This window comes from Silurus meridionalis, chromosome 1 (assembly GCF_014805685.1).
Source record: "Silurus meridionalis isolate SWU-2019-XX chromosome 1, ASM1480568v1, whole genome shotgun sequence".
Classification (NCBI taxonomy): domain Eukaryota; kingdom Metazoa; phylum Chordata; class Actinopteri; order Siluriformes; family Siluridae; genus Silurus; species Silurus meridionalis.
In genome coordinates, this window is record NC_060884.1 from 9773488 (window position 1) to 9796079 (window position 22592).

Below are 22592 nucleotides of genomic sequence, written 5' to 3' on the forward strand. Positions count from 1 at the left end.
GAATATTTTTTACCTGTGTGCTTTTAATTAAACACATATGGATTCTGAACAACATGGTTTTGTCTCAATGTCACAAAGTATAATATGCATTTAAATATAGTAAATTTCCTCCCACAATAAGAACAATAAGATGATCGACTAAATTTTGACCACAAGGCTGAACACTTTCCAGTCGCTCTTCTGTACACTGCTTTGCAATCTGCCTTCGCCGTCAGGAATGTTACTATCGTTCGTGTATATAAGATTAAGGGTGTGAGATGCACACCGGTGATGTGGAGGGAGAACATACCTTTCACTGTCATCTCGTAAAACATCGTGCAATTCCGTAAATATGACCTCGTCCTTGTCTACATCATTCTTTGCTTCATCATCAGCTTGAAACATTCTGAACGCTTTTACAAAGTTTGCGCTATTGTCAGTGACCGTGGCAGTTTATCTTCCCACAAAAGAGCAAATGAGCTGTGGCATCGTACATCGTACATCTGTAGTGCTGTGCTTTGCATGCAGATGTTTTTTTTTTTTGAAGTGGTATTTTTTGCAGTTGACAAGAGCTTTTCACCAACACATAATCTACACTTAACCATTATTCCTTTCTGCTTTTCCTCGACTATTTCAAAATAATAAGAATACTTCCATCACAGTAATGTAATTCTCTGGTTTGCCATATCTGCTTCCGAGAACAGCCTGGGATGTAAACGGTTCTAAATGAGAGGAGTTCGTCTTGGGACCACAGGAGGACCTCCTGCGCCAGTTGTTTGCAAGGGCGAGACCGGAGGCCCCCCTGGTGGTCGATGTACAAGACCACCGCAGTATTGTCAGTGCGGACCAACACATAGCGATCTCTAAGGACTGGGAGGAAGTGTCGTAACCCCAACAACACTGCCAGTATCTCCCGGCAACCTATGTGCCACAAGAGACGTGGGCCGCTCCACAGACCCTGGGCGGAGTGGCCACTCATGACCGCTCCCCACCCCGTGAGGGAAGCGTTCGTCGTTAGCATTATGCAACGACAAGGAGTCCCTAAAACGGGGCCTCGGGACAGAACGTAGGGTCCTACCATGCAACCAAGGCTCAAAGGGCACACCGCAAGACCTTGATGGTACGATACAGATTTCCTCAGGGGGAGAACCTCCTGAGAGGCGACGGATCCCCCCCATCCGCAGCGATCATACGGGTGGAATACAGGGAGCAAACCGCTGGAGAAAGCTTTCCCCTATACACGAGCCGTGGCAGGGCTAGCAGACAGTTCTCCTGAACCCGAACGGCAGGAGCAGTGTACTGCGGCCGTTAAAGCCCCCTGAGAGGCAGCGGATGACCCCCATCCGCAACAAACTTACGGGCGGAAATAAGGGAGTTAACCGCTAGACCCTGTGGCAGGGCCGACAGACCGGCCTCCCGGTGGTGCCGGGGAGGGACGAGCACCGTAGCATGAGGTGCGCACCGCCCTCCAAGATGCAAGCCATCAGGCCTACGCACCACAGACCGTTCACTAGAGGCGAGGACGATCCTCAGGCCGTCCAGCCCCTCCTCGGGCTTAGAGTGTCGCCAGGGGCCCCTAGGACCTCCCCGCGAGAATCGGGTGGCAACACTCTGTCACCGGGCTATTTCGCTGTGCCTGGACGTACCAGGGTGAGGCTGCCGCCGAGCAGCCCCATCGGAGCAGCGAGGAACTACCACTGAAACGCCACCGCGGTCTCCTGAACCCGCCAGCAATCGCCCTTACCCACAGCGTTACCAGGTTAGGCCAGGAGGGGACACCATGGCGCTCAGAAGGAAGCTTGTATCATCCCCCATAGCAGGCCAACCTGGTATGCCTGCAACACACTCATCATGTGGAAGCAACCTGCAGCCTGACCTGCCGCATAGCCCTACCCACCAGAGCCAAGCGGCTCTTCGTAGGCAAACCGCTAGCTGTCACAGACGCAACACTCGGGGAGAGATAGCTAACTAGCATCTCTACCACAAGCGGCATCGTCCCGTAGCCGCACTACTTAGCTCCAATAACATTCGCGCACAGCGAGAAACATCGGAAAAGCACGCGCGCACACTGGCCTCCCAGGACCCAGACACCTCGGTGCGCAGATCAGGGAAGGCGCTGAGGCTGTGACACATGGCGCAGGAAACGCTCATCCAGCTCACTGGGTGCGTGCTGCTTCTGCTACATGACCGGCTAGATCCAGCTCAGACCGGCCCGTGCCACGACCTCAAGGAGCTCCACGTACAGCACAGGCTGTGAGGAGTCCGCAGGCTCGCCAGCATCCATCATCTCATCCTCCTTGGAGAGAGAGACATGTAATGCTGCGCTGCCCGCAGCAGGAGAAGAAGCAGCCGCCAGGCATGCTTCCCATAATTTCCCGAAATTCTCCCACCTCGGAGGAAGAATACAGAGCACCGCGTCACACACACCGGGAAAAGAACCGTTTCCAAATGAGCGCAATCCCCGGGGGACGGGAGCTCGGCTAGCAGCCGGGAGCGCATAGCCACACGGCTAAAATGGTAACAGCCGATACCTTCGAGAGCCGAAGCTGCGAGGGAGAGTGCTCACCTCGGAGAGCGCTCCCCGAAAATTCTCCCACCTCGGAGGAAGAATACAGAGCACCGCGTCACACGCACCGGAGAAGGAACCGAAAACAACGCAATCCCCGGGGAACGGGAGCTTGCCTCGCAGCCAGGAGCGCATAGCCGCACGGCTAAAATGCTAACAACCGATACCCTCGAGAGTAGACGGAATTCTGCCTGCATATAAGCTCATGACTGCACAGATAACACACTCAAAGCGCTTACCTAAATGAGCAGAAGCTAATGTTGCTACCACCGCACAGCCATGTTGTAGCTTCCTGGTTTACGCGACGTCGCCTGTCTATTGGCTAGATTTCACACGTGGTTTAGAGCGTGGTCAAGCAGGGGCGTTCCCATAGCGTTTCGACGCAGCTCGAGTTCCTGAAGGGGAACATTACTTATAATCTTATACTCCAGTACTCATGTTAGTTCTCACTCTCCAGTGTTCTGCATTGTTGAAAGATTTATGATCAAACTCTTGATGTCACCCAAATGAGGATGGGTTCCCCTTTTGAGTCTGGTTCCGCTCAAGGTTTCTTCCTCATACCATCTAAGGTAGTTTTTCATTGCCACAGTCGCCACGGCTGCTTATCAGGGATAAATGAACACCATTTACCTTGACTGTTGATTTCTGTAAAGCTGCTTTGAGACAATGTCTGTTGTGAAAAGCGCTATAGAAATAAACTTGACTTGACGTGACTTGACAAACAGTAGTTCATTAAAAAAATTTAATAAGATCAAAAAAGCAAAATGAAATTAAATAATTGTAATTAATGTAAACAAATACAATATTGAAAGATGATGCTACATAAACAAAGTGCTAGTGGCAATTCACAAAGAAAGAAAAGATAAAGAATGAAATTGGATTGCCACAATTGTGTATGTATATGTGTGTAAAGTGAAAGTGAATAATGGGATATGTATATAAGTTGCTATTAACATCTGTTACAGAGAGGTACGTCATTGTACAGTGCAATAGCATACAGTAGAAATGATTTCCCTTAGCTGTTCTTTGTGACAGCGAAGCTGAATCAGTCTGTTGGAAAATTAACTCCGCTGCCTCTGTATGGGATCATGTAGTCTTTGGGATGGATTTTCCATGATTGACAAAAATAAATCTTCTGATTATAGCACATACTTGGCAATTATCATATGATGCCAATTGAACAGTTATTATGAGCAGTTGTAAGCTAGGCTGTGAGATTAATTGTAAATTGTTGAAAATAATGATGATAAATTATAAATGATAAAATACAGTACCGTGGCTTATTTAAATTTATTTTTATTCATGAGCTTAGAACTCATAGTACACTAGAACACTAGATAAACAGTACACAGAATACTAAATGCCACTAAAAATAGGATGTTATTTTATGCACAATTCCCCTCTTGGTCTCCTACTTTTCCCCTATTTCCTTCTCTTTCCCATGTTTTCTTTGCTTGTTTTTGGCCAAATGCCCAGATAGTCTCTCTGTGTTCCACAAGAACATCTAAACATGGTCTCTTTTTTAAGATATACTCTCTATGTTTTTACTATTCCTCTATCTATCCATATTTCCAAGATATGGACATAGCCACAACCTGCTCATATTTCTCTTAACAGATGCCAATCTAGCAGTTTGATCAGTGTGAAAAATTACATAATCAAATGGTCAGATTTGTTTAATTTCATGATGATTAAAGCCCTCTCATGTGCACAGGACAGTGAACTTGAAACTTGATAGCTGAGAAAAATTAACACCAGAAGAGGGCCATATTCTGCTTTTATTGCAGCACGATCAGTCTATGTCTTATTCCCTAGCATGGATGTATATTTCAGCATTTTTACATGGATCACTGAAAAATCATAATGTATGGGTATTGTCTTAACCAATAAAATATTATGAAAATCTAAAATTAATTATGTGAATATTTATATAAAAATATATAATTATATTGAAATAGTCTATATTAGCAAATAGTATCAAAACAATTATAAGACAATTGAAAAATTCATCTGTGGATATAATATGCTAAAAATGTTAAGAATTTAAAATTTTACGATGTAACCATCTGTGTCAGATTAGTCCACCACAAATGTTAGCAACCCCCAAATACACACACATACACACACACACACAAACACACAAACACACACACACACACACACAACAGAGAGAGAGAGAGAGAGAGAGAGAGAGAGACTCACAGACACTGGGGAGTTATTCCAAAGTAGGTGCATATGTACAGAACAGGACTATACTGAATAAGTACCCAGGCTTCAAGCTATTTAACTAGATGCTTAGTTGTAAATATAGCAATTGAAATGTTATGATATGTTTTATGACAAAGCATAGAAATAACTAAAATTGTGCATGTGTAAAAGAAAAGAGAGAGGGTTAGGAAGAGAGAGCAGATAAAACAAGGCACAAAAGAAGATAGGAATGGGGAGAGCAAGGGTCTCAGCTGTGAGAAGAATTTGATGTGCCCTGCCTCTTTTCTCTTTGTCCTGTAAAAGCCAGTTCTTGGAATCGGGTGTCATTTCTGCTTCGTGAAAACTCACAGCTAAGCCAGAGTCATGCTATCAGGAGCAAACAGACATCTGCTCATGCACACACAGACACATGCTGCTGCAGAGATGAGCATGAAGTTTGCACTTCCCTTTCAGAGATAACCTTGGTCTTGAATAGGAGCGACTTTGACTCTGGTAAGAAACAATATTGCTTATTATAATGATAGCAGCGTTCTTATTTTTTAATTTTTTTCTATTTCTAAATCCAAGTGTCAATAGTGAATAGTCAGTACAAAAACATGTGCCTTTGCTTTTTCCTGCTTCTTAAAATGTGTTGTAAAAATCTCCCTATGCATCACAGCATTGAAAAGATAAACACAAATTTGGTCTTTTTTACATTGATGTTACCTTTATAATGTAGTTATTTTCATTACTTACAAAGGAGTACAATATTAGATCCCCCCCCACCTTACTTATAGCTTTGCTTTGTTGCTTTGAATGAAATGAAATTCTCAAAACTCCCTGTTCAAACTCCAGGTCATTTGGTCACTTGTGCACATCGTAAAAACAATTCGGTTGTGTAAAATTGTCTGCTGTTTCGTACATTATCAATTGTTTATGTCATGTTGATTAAAATATATTATACTAGTTTCACCTAAATAGCCTTAACCCCCAAAACATTTCGGCATCAGCTCATTACATAAGCCATTAAATGCAAAATGGTTAAACCAGTCAAATTAAACCAGTAAATTTCTATTATACTTTATTTTGTAAATGTGTCTTGAATTGATGAATTGTGCAGATGAACCTTGAATGTCACTAATGAAGGCGAGTGTACATCAGATCAACCGATAATCAACTAGTTCTCTAAAACATGTCAATAGTGATTCTTGTGAACCTTTAATTGGAGAGTGTACACAGACAGAACAAAACACAGAATTATAAATTGTGAAAATGGATAAACAACTAAGAAACAAACAAACACTTGTATAGTACAGTAAAAGTGTGAATCCTGTCCAGTCCCTTGCAATCAATATAGTCAAATATGCATTCAAATAAACAAAATTGTGCTTCTAAAATTCATAGATGCAACACAGAAGGAAGTCAAATTTTGTGCATTTTCAGTTACTGTGATCCAAACCATAGTTTATATCAAGAAATCCACAAACTGTGCGCCATCATACTGACAGCATGACTAAATATTTTGATGATTTTGTTTGTGAACAATGACAAAGGGGCTTTTAATTCTGATGGTAATGAGATGTTCACTGACACAATTTATTTGTTAAATCCAATATGTCAAGTCAAGTTTATTTCTATAACAGACATTATCTCAAAGCAACTTTACAGAATTTTAATATTGTGCATTCAATATGTTGTGCTGTTTGTTCACATTGTTTCGAGAATGCACTTACTGGTTTGCAAATGATAAGGATGACTCGAGAAATGCTCCTAAGCAACTAAGAAAAACTGTAAAATAACAAGTTCTTTTGTCATTGATCACAACGAAGATCGTCTAAATGTTTATTCATTTTGTCAGTATGTCAGTTTTAGTATTTCCTGATGTAAACTACAGTATGATTATGCACAAGGCTGAATTTCATCTGTATGGCATCAAATTATTTTATTTGATTGCATATTTCATTTATATTGTTTGCAAGAGACTAGGATTCACACATTTACTGTACTATAATAGTGTTTCCTAGCTCTTCATTAAAACTTTCTTTCGGCTTCTCCCGTTAGGGGTCGCCACAGCGGATCCTCCGCACGTTTTGATTTGGCACATGTTTTTACGCTGGATGCCCTTCCTAACGCAACCCGCCCAATTTATCCGGGCTTGGGACCGGCACTGAGAGTGGCTGGGGATGGTTCCCTGACCGGGAATCGAACCCAGGTCGCAGCAGTGAGAGCGCTGCATCTTAACCACTAGACCACCAGGGGACCTGTTTCCTAGCTCTTCATTAATTTTCAGAAATTGTAAGCTTTGTGTTTTGCACTGTCTGTCGCCAATTGAAGGTTCACAAGATTCACCTTCGACCTATTTTGGAGAACTAGTTGATCATTCGTTGATCTGATTCCATACAATCGACTTCATTAGTGAAATTCAAGATTTATCTACACAATTCATCATTTCAAGACACTTTTACAAAATCAAAGTTTAATAAAAACTTAAGATTGACAGATTTAACTATTTTGCATTCAATGACATACAATGAACTGATGTCGAGATGTTTTGGGGGTTAATACTTTACCGGTAAGACTAGTATACCATAATTTCCGGACTATAAAGCGTACCCTTATATAAGCCACTGAATTTGACAAATATTTTTATTTTTACATAAATAAGCCGCACCTGTGTATACACTGAAACTAATGAACTTTACACAGGCTTTACCGAAAGAGAGTGTCTGTTACACAGTGTAACTGGTGAAATATGTTGTGGCTCGTTTAAGAGCAGAGCGGCATTTTGGGAACAGCACGTCACTGCATTCTTCCGGTATTACTGCGTGTGTGTGCTTGTGAGACTGAGGATTATGTCCTTATTATTTTCTGATGCTCATTTCTAAGATCTTTGACTAACCCATAACGCTGTTGCCAAGAAAAATAAAAAGCATGAGTTTTGGAAACCTGTCTGTGCTTATATGATTTTTGTTGTTGCAACTGGAGTTTTAGTGAGCTCTCCCTTCACCCAGACTCAGTAGCTGACCAAGTAAGTCATTGTTCACTGTCTTCCTCCTTTCTTTCACAACTACAGTGGTAAATTGACCTACGAGTGCATTAATGTACGAGTTTTCCGAGGTACGAGGTGCTTTGTTACGCGTACAAAAAATTGAGGTACGAGCTCGAGACGCCGCTGCTAGATGGCGAAGTGAAGCCAGAAAGCGAAGATTGTGACAAAAATTAAGATAAGCAAAGAAGAAAAAGTAAACATTTTAAAGTTTAGGGATACGTAGTGTACAGGAGTGATAGCAAAAAAACTAATTTTCCCTCCGCCTCTGCTTATCACCTCTACCCCCCTCCACACACACACACACACACACACACACACACACACACACACACACACACACACACACAAATACACTGAATAAAACCTTATTATATCTTTACATACTCTTTCTACTATTTTTTTTTTTTTTTTACAAGATTTGTTATTTAGAAATGTATTTTCCAATTTAATAACATAAAACATAAAAACGTCTTGTCATTTTGAGAGTTGGAACGAATTAATGCCATTTTAAGTATTTTCAATATGAAAACCTGATTTGATGTGCGAGCAAATTGAGATACGAGCTCGTCCACAGAACGAATTAAACTCGTAGGTCAAGGTACCACTGTATTTCTCTCGGGAGTTTATCACACAGGTGAGGTGCTTTTTTCGTTTCCGTTTGGAAATGTCATTGGTCCAATGTTATGGGGTTCAGTTTTTTGGCTTGAAGTTTGTAAAACCGGGAAAAACCCAGAAAAAATCCATAAATTAGCCGCTTCGTTGTTTAAACCACGGGGTTCAAAACGTGGGAAAAAAGTAGCAGCTTATAGTCTGAAAAATACAGTTATATATTTTGATCAACATGACAAACAACTGATAATGTAGGAAACAGCAGAGAAATGTACACAATCGACTAAATTAATTTACAAAAGCTTTCTCAATTTGATCGAGGCAACAAGAAATGCTTTTACGATGTGCACAAGTAACTAAATGAAGTGCAGGTTGAACAAGTAGTTTTGAGAATTTAATTTCTGATCTGCAAAATGCTCCAAAGCAACAGAGAATAACTGTAATTTGGCACATACACATGGAAAGTCAATATTTTGCGAAAGGATCACAGAGAGAGCTGTTTAAAGGTTGACTTAACTTAAAAGACATGTTAATGATGGTTCTGAGGACATACTTAAATGGTTGGTGGCATGGTCATTGAATGTGTCCTGGGTTAGCACTATTTAGCTGTTTCTCAGGAACCAAGAATAATTTTTCAGCTGATATTTGGGGTGCTGTATTTTGGTGATTTATCAATTATATATTTTTTATAATTAGTACTTGCACTTTAAAACTATTCATGCCTTCAGCCATTCACTCAGCTCAGATCACTGCTAAGACAGACAGACTGACAGACAGACAGACAGACAGACAGATAGTTTCCAATACTATACTTGTTATACCTATGAGAACTACAGTTGAACCCGGTAATGTCGCCGGCCTAGGGGTTTGCCAAAAAGCGTTGGGATAACCGATGTTCGAGATAAACGAAAACCAATATGGTGGCAGTATATTAACATGCTTGAAATTTCTTTATGTACATGATGCATTAATAAATGAGAATATACATGCACGTGTTTTTGGAGGTTTTTTTACACAACATCGTTGCCGCGATTTGTTTGATTAAGGCATGCTATAAAAATGTACATACATGTTTGCTAACAAAAAAAGGCATATGTGCAACAACTAACAGCAGAGATTTAAGAGTATAGAATACAAACCACTGTCGATTCTCGATACAAACCTTTATTATATTCTCTAACATTGCAAACACAAAGATCGCTCACAAAATCGCAAAAAAACGTGCGGGGTGTAGTTCGTTTTTACAAAAAGCTAACCAGTGTCAAAATGAAATTCGCGAGTCATTTCACTCTGACACAGCTCTGAAAAGTATACTACACTCCTGTGCCTCCTTTTCCAAAATAGCATCTGTAAGGCTAGGTTTTTCCGCCACTTCCGCAAGTTCTTCTGCACGACACTGTGCCTGAATCATCGGAAATATCCTGAATGACGCAGTGTATCCAGCAGTTTGAGATTGTTTCCTTCTTCACGTCACTCCAGGCTGATCTCTAATATAAGACGCACCCTGGGCAAAAATACGGTAGTGAGATGGTGAAGTGGCATCGATTACTAACATTTTCAAAGCTGGTGATTGGTCATGGGGATCGAGATAACCGACGTTAAGTGGGAAATTTGGCCCTCTTTTGTGCGTGAAAAATTAGGGTTCGGCGACATAAAAGAATCAACATAACCGATGAGAAAATACTAAGACAAAGAGAGAATTTGGCCGTTCCACTTCAAAAACGTCAACTTAATATGGTTGGCGAGTTAACCGAGGACGAGATAAGTGGGTTCGACTGTATCTCAATTCAATACTGTTTGCAAAAATATGTTTACTTATAATAAAAGTTTACTCTGTGTGGTTACTCTGTGTGCAATTTCATTGGTTTAATGTTATGTTGCTCAGTTTTTTGGCTTGAAGCTTGTGAAACCGGGAAAAACCCAGGAAAAATCTATAAATTAGCCGCTTCGTTGTTTAAGCCGCGGGGTTCAAAGCGTGAGAAAACAGTAGCGGCTTATTGTTTGGAAAATACGGTAGGTGTATATAGTATAGGATAAGATAAATAACCAAAGTACCAAATAGATATTGGCTGTATTAGCTGTAAAGGACCAGCCAAACTGACTTTTTAGAACTGACACAATAAATAGACTTTGAGCAGTTCAGGGGTGTAACCATTGTTGCATGAAAATTGTCACTGTGCTGGAATTCCAAATATATTATTATTACCATTATTTTTCTAGGGTTTCAAATGCATATGATTTAGAGGTTGATACAGAGGATTAAATTTTCACATGTTTAAATATGAACAAAGTGACTTTTTTTTTATTTCACATGGAATAAAAAAAAACAATAAAAAAGAAAGACAAGAAGTAAAGAAGGAATAAGAAATAAGGGCATGTTTAGTTAACATAGACACTGTGACTTCAGTGGTGGTCCATCCTGCTGAGATATGCCCACATATCAGATACACTTCCTCCACTTCTCTGCTGGGACAATTCTGTAGCACTTTAGTCATTTAAATATGAAAAATAAAGCAGAGAAGTGGAGGAAGTGTGGAAGAAATTCCATATTGAAACTCAGGCAAATTTTTTTTTTCTGGCAAATGTGGAACTACCCACGTTAAGATTCTTAAGGGAAGGTGGATTTGAACAATGACTGGTCATTTATTCAATAGCTGCTTTTGTTGTTTGCAAACTGACACCATCTGATGCTATACAGAAGCGCATATGTTTGTTGAAAGTTCTCTTATTTATTCACATTGTATTGTATAACATTATACAGAATATATACTGGTCGGTGGTATTTTGTGTATTTTGTTTATCTGTCCTGTACTGTTTTGTTTTGTATTGTCTGTTTTCACTAGGTGCACTTTATGTGGCTAGGACAACTGACTTTTAGTTCTTACTTTTATATTGTGTTATTTAGCTCTATGTTGTGTGATGTAGCTTTATGTTGGCTTTATGTTGATGCGTCAGCTATATATGGTTGAAATTACAATAAAAGTTCAACTCTGATTTTGAACTGTTGACTCAATCAATTGACGTTCCATCGATAATGACATAATTAAAATCCATGTCCCTGTTCCCTATATATATTTAGATGTTGCTGCCAACTTTAGGAGAGATGGCAATGGAGTTTTAACCAGATGGTTTAACACGATTTTGGAAGGTGAGAGGATGCCTAAGGAATTTAGAAGGAGTGTGCTGGTACCGATCTTTAAGAATAAGGGAGATGTGTAGACCCGCAGTATCTACAGGGGAATTAAGTTGATCGGTCACGCCATGAAGTTATGGGGAAAAAGTAGTGGAAGCCAGGCTGAGAGAAGAGTTGACCATCTGTGAGCAGCAGTATGGTTTCATGCCGAGGAAGAGCACCACAGATGCATTATTTGCTTTGAGAATGTTGATGGAGAAGTATAGAGAAGGACAGAACAATTGCATTGCGTATTTGTGGATTTAAAGAAAGCATACGACAGGGTGCCAAGAGAGGAGTTGTGGTATTGTATGAGGAAGTCAGGTGTGTCAGAGACATATGTGAGGGTGGTGCAGGACATGTATGAGGACAGTGTGACAGCAGTGAAGTGTGCAGTAGGAACGACAGACTGGTTCAAGGTGAAGGTTGGATTGCATCAAGGATTGGCCCTGAGCCCTTTCCTGTTTGCAGTGGTGATGGACAGGTTGACGGATGAGGTCAGACAGGAGTCTCCCTAGACTATGATGTTTGCGGATGATATTGTGATTTGTGGTGAGAGTAGTGAGCAGGTTAAGAAGAGCCTGGAGAGGTGGAGGTACGCGCTGGAGAGAAGGGAAATTAGTCAGTAGGAGTAAGAGAGTACATGTGTGAGAGAGTACATTAGTGAGAATGAGAGGGAGGGCAGTGGAATGGTGCGGTTGCAGAGAGAAGAGGTGGAGAAGGTGGAGGATTCGTGTACCTTGAGTCAACAGTGCAAAGTAATGAAGAGTGTGTTAGAAAAGTGAAGAAAAGAGTGCAGGCAGGGTGGAGTGGGTGCGAGAATGAAAGGGAAAGTTTTTAGGACTGTGGTGAGACCTGCAATGTTGTATGGATTAGAGACAGTAGCATTGAGTAAAAGGCAGGAGGCGGAGCTGGAGGTAGCAGAGCTAAAGATGATGAGATTTTCGTTAGGAGTGACGAGGATGGACAGGATTAGGAATGAGTTTATTAGAGGGACAGCGCATGTAGGACGTTTTGGAGACAAGCTGAGGGAGGCGAGATTGAGATGGTTTGGACATGTGCAGAGGAGGGACATGGGTTATATTGGTAGGAGAATGCTGATGATGGAGCCACCAGGAAGGAGGAAAAGAGGAAGGCCAAGGAGGAGGTTCATGGATGTGGTGAGGGAAGACATGCAGGTAGTTGGTGTGAAAGAGGCAGATGTAGAGGACAAGGTGGTATGGAGACTGATGATCCACTGTTGCGACCCCTAATGGGAGCAGCCGAAGAAGAAGAAGAAGAAGAAGAAGAAGAAGAAGAAGATGTTGCTGCCAACTCTGCCTGACCAGCATCTGCTTCACTGGACATGCAGTATCCAGGTGCAAAGAAACTGTTGAGGTCTACAAACAACAATTTTCACACATGCTGTGCTGTGTCTTTTTGTCCACGTGGGAAGAGCAGTAGGATGAAAGCAGTGGAATTATCACTGCCACATTTGTTACTGGTTTAAAGATTTTCGTACAGCTGGTGTCCATATTCTCAATCTGAACCCTCTTTATTGTGAGTTTTTTTATTCCCTGTAACATGCTGTGCTGATTTTATCATTTACAACAGATGTTAATCTGTTCTAAAGTGTATAGGTCCTCAGGCTTTTGGTACAGTGTTTCTAGGCAGGCCATGTCACATCTATGCCTTTTTTTCACCTGTTTTCAGCTCCAGCACAGTGTCCTTCAACCCAGAAGAGCTTCTTTTCTTACAGTGTAAATCTTCTTTGCGGTTTCTCATTCTGCTGTTATTTTATTGGAACAGGGACATCTTCAATGCTACCCACAGGGTTGGGGTCACTGTGTACAGCAGTAGCCTATCAGTTGCTTCAGTCTTTTAGTACTTTCCCACTGAATCTCCTTGTGCTGCTAATCTGGCAATGCTGCTCTTAGAGCTTCCTGGCTGCACAGCTATGTGCAGACAGCCAAATGTTTTGTGTCACAATTCTCAAGCATCGGTGCATTTGCTGTCAATTTATTTGCTTTATTTTCATATTCAACATCTCATCTTTTTTTATTTAAAAAAAAATATTAAAACCTGTCTAAAAGCATGTTTTACTGCAGAGTTTTGGCATTCAAGTAGAATGCTTTTAATGTGTTTGAAAACTATAAGGAGCTGGCTACCTTCTTGATAATCAACTTTATTTATAATGAACAGAGGCAATGACAGCTTGGGAGCAGCTACCAATGCTAACTGCACACCCGACTCACACCTGGTGTCATGCTGGAGAATGGAGGCATCTTTGTTGTAGTTTAGGGAATAACTGAGAAGTTCCAGTGGAGCATATCACACACAAAAAATTTAAAAAAGGAAAGCTCAACTTTCACTAACACATAAGACCACACTCACATTGGACCTGCTTGGTGAGAGAGAAATTAAAAGAAAAAAATGCTGCAGGATCCTGCTAAACTCATCTCTCTTTGCTACTACATAACCAGGACAACAAGGATTGTCTTCATCCATTCTTTTAGGATGTTAAGGTTAGTGTGTACAACCTCAAAGCTGACTTCTCCTTGACTTCCACATTTTTCATTGAACAATGTAGAGTTTGGTTCACAGTAGAGTGACCCTGAATAGTCAAATATGCTTCAATACGAGGAGCCAGAATCGACTACCAATCTCACAGTCAAATCTTCTCAGAGGTGCTATGAAACGAGGATTAGTGCTTTTTTTCCTATTTGAGGGTGCTTAATGTCTAATTTTAAATAGAACTACCAGTTTTCTCCCAATAAGTATTTATACAGCTGTAGGAGAGCTAACAATTCAGGGGTAGGAAGAACAGTGGGTCGGCAACCAGTTTGATAGAACTAGATTCTTTTTTTGATCTCTGCGTTTTCCCCTCACATGCGGGCACACGCACACATACACACGCACACACACACACACACACACACACACACACACACACACACACACACACACACACACACGTCTTTCCACGTGTCTCTCCAAATGCCTTCCACTCAGCCACGCCCTTGCTGCCACAACAGCCTATAATAATTATGCTGTAAATAAAAATGTGAAAAAAAAGAAGCGTCATCGACTTACGACCACGATTGGGACCGACAGAGTAGAGCCTACTCATAAGTAGAGTAGGCTATATGTACAGTACTGTGAAATGATGCCGGAAGCTGGTAAAAAAATAACGTACGCAGCGGCTAGCGGTTGTGGTCATAAGTTGCATAGGTTGTAAGTCGACGACTACCTGTAATGCATTACAATTTTTGTGATTTGCAATTACCAGAAAAACCCACACAATTAGCAGCATCATTGTGTACTTTAGTCTGGTACTAAAAACACAGGAAGGCCTGTGTTAAATTTTAATGATAGAATTGTTTCCATCAACAGTGTTTTGTAGGTATGTTTCATATTTGTTTAGTGTTTATTCTTCCAGACTTCCAGTACAACAACAACAATTCAAGAGATAACAAATAATATGTGCATATGTTATATATATGCACCCTAACCCTATTCCTAAGCCATTGAACCAATTCTTTTAAAGAAGTCAGCTATCAAAATCTTCCAGTAAATTAAAAACATGAAAACATAGTCAGAACAAACACTACCATAACTCAACAAAACACTATATATATATATATATATATATATATATATATATATATATATATATATATATATATATATATATATACAGTGGAACCCGCTTATCTCGACAACCCTATTAAGTCGACGTTTTTGAAGTGAAACCGCCAAATTCTCGCTTTGTCTTAGCATTTTTTTATCGGTTATGTCGATTCTTTTATGTTGCCGAACCCTGATATCTCGAGCACAAGGGGGGAAAAATTTGCCATTTGACGTCAGTTATCTCGGTGCAGCCGCAGAAGAACTTGCGGAAGTGGCGGAAAAATCAAGGCTTACAGATGCTACAGGTGTTGTATTGTATACTGGTGAATCTCTGCTGTTAGTTAGTGCACATATGCCTTTTGTTTTTAAATGTTATGCGATGAACGGGAGGCGAAAGCCGCGCTTGGCGGCGCGGAACATGGGATGAGCAGCAAAAGCATAGAATGAACACCGGCAGGATCAGGGGGAATCCGCGGTGCGCTTTGGGAAGAAAAGAGCAGCCGTTGAGAGAGTGCCGGTTGGAAGGCACGTACCGGGATACACATGCGCGATAACAACGACCGCCGTGAACCAACATATACCAACAATAACGGACGGTGAGAGTGTGGAAGTTTAAATAGGAGCTGGTGATGATGATAAACGAGCACCATATGTGTGCGATTGAAGCCGGGAGCGTCAGAGAAAGCGGCCGAGAAAGCACCTGCCACGCTGAAGGGGCGAAGGGGCGTGGCAGGTGGATTCCTGACAGATAAACATGTACTGTATGTATTTTTATAGCATGCCTTCATCAAACAAATCGCGGCAAAGCTGTTGTGTAAAAAAACCCTTCAAAAACACGTGCATGCACGTTCTCATTTATTAACACACATCATGTACATAAAGAAATTTCAAGCACGTTAATATATTGCCGCCATTTTGATTTTCGTTTATCTTGATCATCGGTTATCTCGATGCTTTTTGGCAACCCCTTAGGACATCGACATAACCGGGTTCCACTGTATATATATATATATATATATATATATATATATATATATATATATATATATATACAGTGGAACTCGGGTTACGAACGCCCGCATACGATAATTCAGGTTACGAATCGCAGTTCATCAAAATTTTGCCCCTGGTTACAAACAATATATCGGGATACGAACGTGGCTCACCAAAAATCGCAGGCAAGTTGGTTGTTTTGCTCTATCCACGCAGCTCGTCACATCAGTTAGCGCCCTGTGTCCCTAGCGAGAGCATCGTGTTACTTATCCGCTGAACTTTTCCGGCGGCAGCGTAACAACTCGTTAGTTGATGCTCGTGGAATGATGAGATGGACAACATTAGCCGATGCATAACCACTTTACTTGTTTTTATGAAGATAGATTAGCAGGGTTACAGTCTTTTCCGAAGTACAATACCCATAATGAATTTCACTCTGGACTTCAATACCAACTGATAGTAGCCTTAAAGAAACAGCTCTCATTTTCCTCTAATGCAACAATTGTCTCAGCGTTCGTGTTAATAACACTGTCTTTAATATTCTATAATATAATATATAATAATATATAATAATATAATATAATAAGATTCTCCTTCCAAACAATAACTCTCCCTCCTCCCCTTCTACAAACGCCGTCTCCTGCAGCGAGTCTTCTCAAAGGAAAGTACCGGTAAAGATCTTTTCCTCTTTTGTATGTTTTTATGTGGTATGATTTTAATATAACATGTTAAAAGTAAATAATATTAGTGAATATTGGCTTTATTTTTATTTAAGTAATATTTTGGTTGTCCAGAACGAATTACAAGTTTCTGTTCATTATTATGGGGAAATTTGTATCGGGATACGAACTTTTCAGGTTACGAATAAAGTACCGGAACGAATTAAATTAATCGTAACCCGAGGTTCCACTGTATATATATATATATATATATATATATATATATATATATATATATATATATATATATATATATTGTGTTTTGTTGAGTTATGGTAGTGTTTATATATATATATATATATATATATATATATATATATATATATATATATATATATATATATATATATATATATATATATATATATACACAGGTGGAGGTTGGGTTTTATGAGGCAGTTGTTTCTTCAAGACTTGGGCATGAAGTGAATCTAGGTGTCATCAAGTTGGCTTTCAGTGCTGCAGGTCTGGTTTGCAGTGTATAAAATGTGGTTGGGGGCTGATATAGCTCCACTGGCCAGATCATTCCAAAGGAGTAGAATTTAAGGGTAAATGTCAAGATTATGAGATGCAGTTGCTGTTTGTTCAATAGAGGGAGAAAAAAATGACCTTGCTGCCAAGAGTTGCAAGCCAGTGCCTCTTCAGGAAATTCTGCTCATCTCTCTACAGTGTGCCAGCATTGCTGCTTGCTTCAATCCAGACCTCGCTGCTATGCCAGTCTGCTTTTGACGTTAGCCAACATGTTGCTTTAATTTATTAGATTAGATTAGAATAAACTTTATTGTCATTGTGCAGAGTACAAGTACAGGGCCAATGAAATGCAGTTAGCATCTAACCAGAAGTGCAAATAGCAATATATATAAATAAATCTAATATAAATATATAAATATACAATAAACTAATTAAGAAAGTTATTATTTTAAAAGTGATCATAACAGTGCAGTGACGATAACAGTTGCATTTGTGTAAGAGAATGTGCAGCAAATAGGGACTAACAGTAAGAGGCATTATGGAAAACAATGTAAGTGAACAGTATGGAAACATGTTAGTGTACAGTGCTGTCTTTATTAGTAGAGTTAAATTGGCTAAGTTGGATGTAGAGATCAGTATTTATTTACAAAGTTTAGTAGTCTGACAGCCGAGGGAAAGAAACTGTTCCTGAATCTGCTGGTGCGACAGCGAAGGCTCCTACCCAGATGGGAGAGAAGTAAACATTCCATTGCTGGGATGAGATGTGTCTTTGATAATATTTTAACCCTTTGTAGGCAGTGATTGCGGTGAATGTCTATGACTAAGGATAGCCAAACACTAGTGATGTGTTTTCACCACCCGTTGGAGGGCATTTTGATCTTAGACTGTACAGTTGCTATACCACACTCTGATGCAGTTTGTTAAGATGCTTTCAAATGTGCATCCATAGAAATTCAGCAGGTTATGGAGAGCTTTCCTAAGAAAGTAAAGGCAGCTTGTGCCTTATGCCTTTTTGAGCAGAGTGGCAGCGTTAAGTGGCCAGAAAAGATCCTCTGAGATATAGACACCCAGGAAGATGAAGCTAATCAAACGCTCCACTTCAGTCCCATCAATTTAGATTAGAGTGTGTGTGTGTGTGTGTGTGTGTGTGTCCTGTCTTGGTCTGCCAGTTGTCTACAATCAGCTCCTTGGTCTTTTCAGTGTTGAGTGCCTGTATTCACTTTTGTTTTGCCACTATATTAAACTGGCCTGAAGGTTTGTGGACATTATTGTTGTAGTGCAAGTAAAAAGTGCACAGAAACCCTGTTTAATTTTTGCTCTGGAACAATGTTTAAAAAATGTATACTGTTTTAAATCAGTAGAGAAGAAGTTTAAGTTGGTAAATCATTCAAATGCATTTTTTGGCCTGGCTGGCAGACTGATGTAACATGAAAAACCAGATGAGATGCTTTTACTTCAAAAAATTAAGAAATCATTTGGTCTTTGAAAATGTAAGCATTTTGGAATATATAACTGTAGTGAACATAACTTCAAAAGTGCAGCCCATCCTACAATTATCTGAAGTTTAATAAACCAAATGCTAAGTTAATTTAACTTGAAATACTTTGTCAAGTTACTCCACTTAATTCCTTGAACCAAGTTAAACCTTTTTTTAATTCATTAAGTTATTTATATAAAAAACAAGCATGGACAAGAAACATCATACCTTGCCTTAAAATTTGGTTAGTTTGGTTAAGAGAATGTTTGCATATTATGAGAATTTTTCTTTTTTTTTTTTTTTTTTTTTTTTATAAAACAAATGCTCTTGTTATTAAGCACATGAACATAATTGATGTCTAACGGCATAGTTTGTCTAAACACCTTAATTCACAATACTGTCCACCACACAGAGAAAAAATCTGAAATGGGTTAAAAACATGTTTTTTACTACACTTACACTATTTGGTGTAAATTTACAGTACTATTTAGGCAGAAGAGCAAACAACTACTTTTTCAATACAAAGCATGTTTTTTTTTTTAAGAAAAGAGTTCACTGAGTTCACATTTTTAAAAAGTGTATTTATTACCGTAATTTCCGGACTATAAAGCGTATATAAAGCATATATAAGCCGCACCCACTGAATTTAACAAATATTTTTATTTTTAACATAAATAAGCCGCACCCAGGCTTTAACGAAAGACACGTTACACACGGTGTAACGGGTGAAATATGTTGCGATTCTATTAGGAGCATAGCGGTATTTTGGGAATAGCCTGGCACTGCATTTTTCCGGTATTACTGCGTGTGTGCGTGTGAGACTGAGGAATATGTTCTTATTATTTTCTGATGCTCATTTCTAAGTTTCTTTGACTAACCCATAACGCTGTTGCCACGAAAAATAAAAAAAGCACGAGTTTTGGAAACCTGTCTATGCTTATATGATTTCTGTTGCAACTGGAGTTAGTGAGCTCTCCATGACCCAGACTCAATGCGTTACAACGGCTTGTATCTAAACAGTAGCCGACCAAGTAAGTCATTGTTCACTGTCTTCCTCCTTCCTTTCACAACTACAGTGGTACCTTGACCTACGAGTGCATTAATGTTTAACGTTTTCCGAGGTACGAGCGGTCACTCGGTAGATTTTTTTGCTTTGTTACGCGAGCAAAAAATTGACGTATGAGCTCGAGACGCCGCTGCTAGATGGCGAAGCAAAGCCAGAAAGCGAAGATTGTGACGAAAATTAAGATAAGCAAAGAAGGAAAAGTAAAAATGTTAAACACACACACACACACACACACACACACACACACACACACACACACACACACACACACCCCGGCGTTTTTGGTTAGCTCAAGTCGTCTCATCTTCAAGGAAAATACACTGAATAAAACTTTATTAAATCTTTACATACTCTTTCTATTAGGTTTTTATACAAGATGTGTATTTTAGAAATGTATTTTCCAATTTAATAACATGAAATAAAAATGGGGTGTCATTTTGAGGGTTGGAACAGATTAATGCCATTTTAAGTATTTTCAATATGGAAAACTGATTTGATGTGCAAGCAAATTGAGATACGAGCTCGTCCACGGAACGAATTAAACTCGTAGGTCAAGGTACCACTGTATTTCTCTCGGGAGTTTATCTTTTGTCATCGTCGTGCGCCACCGGTGAAAGTTTTTCTTATGATGCCGTGCAGCTCAGAACACTGGTGAGGTGCGTTTTTTCGTTTCCGTTCGGAAATTTCATTGGGCTAATGTTATGTCGCTCAGTTTTTTGGCTTGAAGTTTGTGAAACCCGGAAAAACCCAGGAAAAATCCATAAATTAACCGCTTCGTTGTTTAAGCCAAGGGGTGCAAAACGTGGGAAAAAAGTAGCTTATAGTCTGAAAAATACGGTAGTTAACAATTAACAATGCAGTAATCCTATTTATGTGTAAGATAAAATACTAATAAAAATTATCTTTTTATAAAAATTTACTTTTTTGTCTATTTTCTATTTATTAATAGACAGCACAATGGGATTAAAAAGTTGACCTGGAAACAAGAAAAAAAAGCAATTACTAAAACCTTTTCCAGAGCTCTAGGCTATATAAATGTTATATGATAACGTTTTACTAGGTAAGGAGTTAAGAACAGAGTAAACTGTTTGTTTGGGAATTAGCAACAGACAAAAATTTATTTATCCTCATAACAGGTAAAAATTTGGGACTATTCGGTTGAAAATATATTTCTCCATCTCACGCAGACCATCATTTTATCCTCCTCACAGGGGAAAGTAAAGCTAATAGAAAAACAAGCCAAAGATCACATAACTTATCATGTTACAACAATAATACATTTTGGATGTTATACTTACTTAATGTTGTAAATAAATAGCCTAATTAAATCCGGGCTTACAGTGTACATTTGATCTTGTCACACATATCAGTAGGTAAACCTAATAAAGCTCATTGTGCAATATTGTTGACTTTGCTGGTTCCTGACCAAGGGCACATTCTGGCAGTTGTGCACCATTCATTTGTTACCTGGGCCTTCAGAGGGGACTTACCCGACTTAATCCACTTCTTAATACCACCACTATCATGTTGCAATTATAGAACCATCAATACTATACTAGACCAAATCAATTTCTCTTCCTCTAGAGGCACAAAAAAGTCTAACTAAGATGTATTAATGTGTGCAGCAAGCTACAGATGTGTTTTGCCAGTCAAACTTGGCTGTAACAGTTTCCCTTTGACCAACCATCTAGAGGACGGAAAAATGCTGGCGCTATTCTGTGAGGCGAATATGAAATCTGATTGGTTTAAGAAACAGACTTGTTGCTAATAGAGACTAAGCTAAAAAGGCCAGCAGTACTCACTTTGAAGGCCCTGGGCAGATTAGATTGACATGGCAGCACATACAGGCTAAAATCTGATTGTACAAAAAATCTAACATCCACATACACGTACTGGAAACAAATAATAAATTAATACAAATTCATGGAACAAATATAATTTATGTTGTAAATGTAGGTCAGTGCTTGATAGTGTTTAGGCTAGCAGAAAAAGCTTTGCTGGCCCTCACTGCCCACCACTGGATTACCCATATAATCAGCAAATAATCCAGCCACTCGAGTGTCATCTGGGGTACCTACTAACGTTATTAGGCCTGTTAGACCTTGTTTGGAATCGGTAGCCAGAGGGAGAACAATTTATGCATCGTCGTATCCGTATCCTATGTTTAAGAATTATGGAGGCCACTGTGTTCTTGTGAACCTTCAATACAGCAGACACATTTTTGCCTCTCCATGTCCGTACCATAAAACAATCATGTGTGATTTCCTTGTGTTTGTACAGAATATTATTGTGTATTTGTATCTGCACTGCAGGTGTTCAAGGATGTCGGTGAAGTTGCAATTTGACTCTCCATCAGAAGGTGGTATGGTGCAGAGGAGTTGCTCCTTCACTGGAGTCAACACACTTACTGGCAGACATAGGTAAGTTTTTTTTTATTATTCAATTATTTTTTTTTGTATAGTGCTTTTTTATAGTATTGCCCTACAAGGATAATGTCAACATGGTTTGGATGATTGCTAAGTAATAAAGTTTAACATTTTTCTGATGATGTTTTTTTTGTTGAGCCATGCTGCTGTTAATGTTGTTTAGGTCCCACTTATTTAGGCTGATGATTTGTGCCTAGTGTCAGATAAAGAGAGATAAAACTGCAGGAAAGTGCAGCATTTATAAAGATTGCATAAGAAACCAAAAACAA

General features: G+C 39.6%; 1 protein-coding gene across 3 annotated transcripts in view; it reads left to right on the forward strand.

The window, feature by feature from the left end:
* The first annotated feature begins 4827 nt into the window (after positions 1 to 4827).
* Positions 4828 to 22592, forward strand: part of ripor3 (RIPOR family member 3) — a 50288-nt gene continuing 32523 nt past the window's right edge. Inside the window, exons 1-2 of one of the 3 annotated variants that reach the window (XM_046850025.1) lie at positions 4828 to 5245; positions 22210 to 22317. In XM_046850025.1, the coding sequence (XP_046705981.1) occupies positions 22220 to 22317 (98 nt within the window). In that variant the 5' untranslated portion in view covers positions 4828 to 5245; positions 22210 to 22219. Of the gene's footprint in view, positions 5246 to 14043; positions 14067 to 22209; positions 22318 to 22592 lie in introns of those variants that run through there. The other 2 variants (XM_046850016.1, XM_046850033.1) reach the window with 2 other exon arrangements.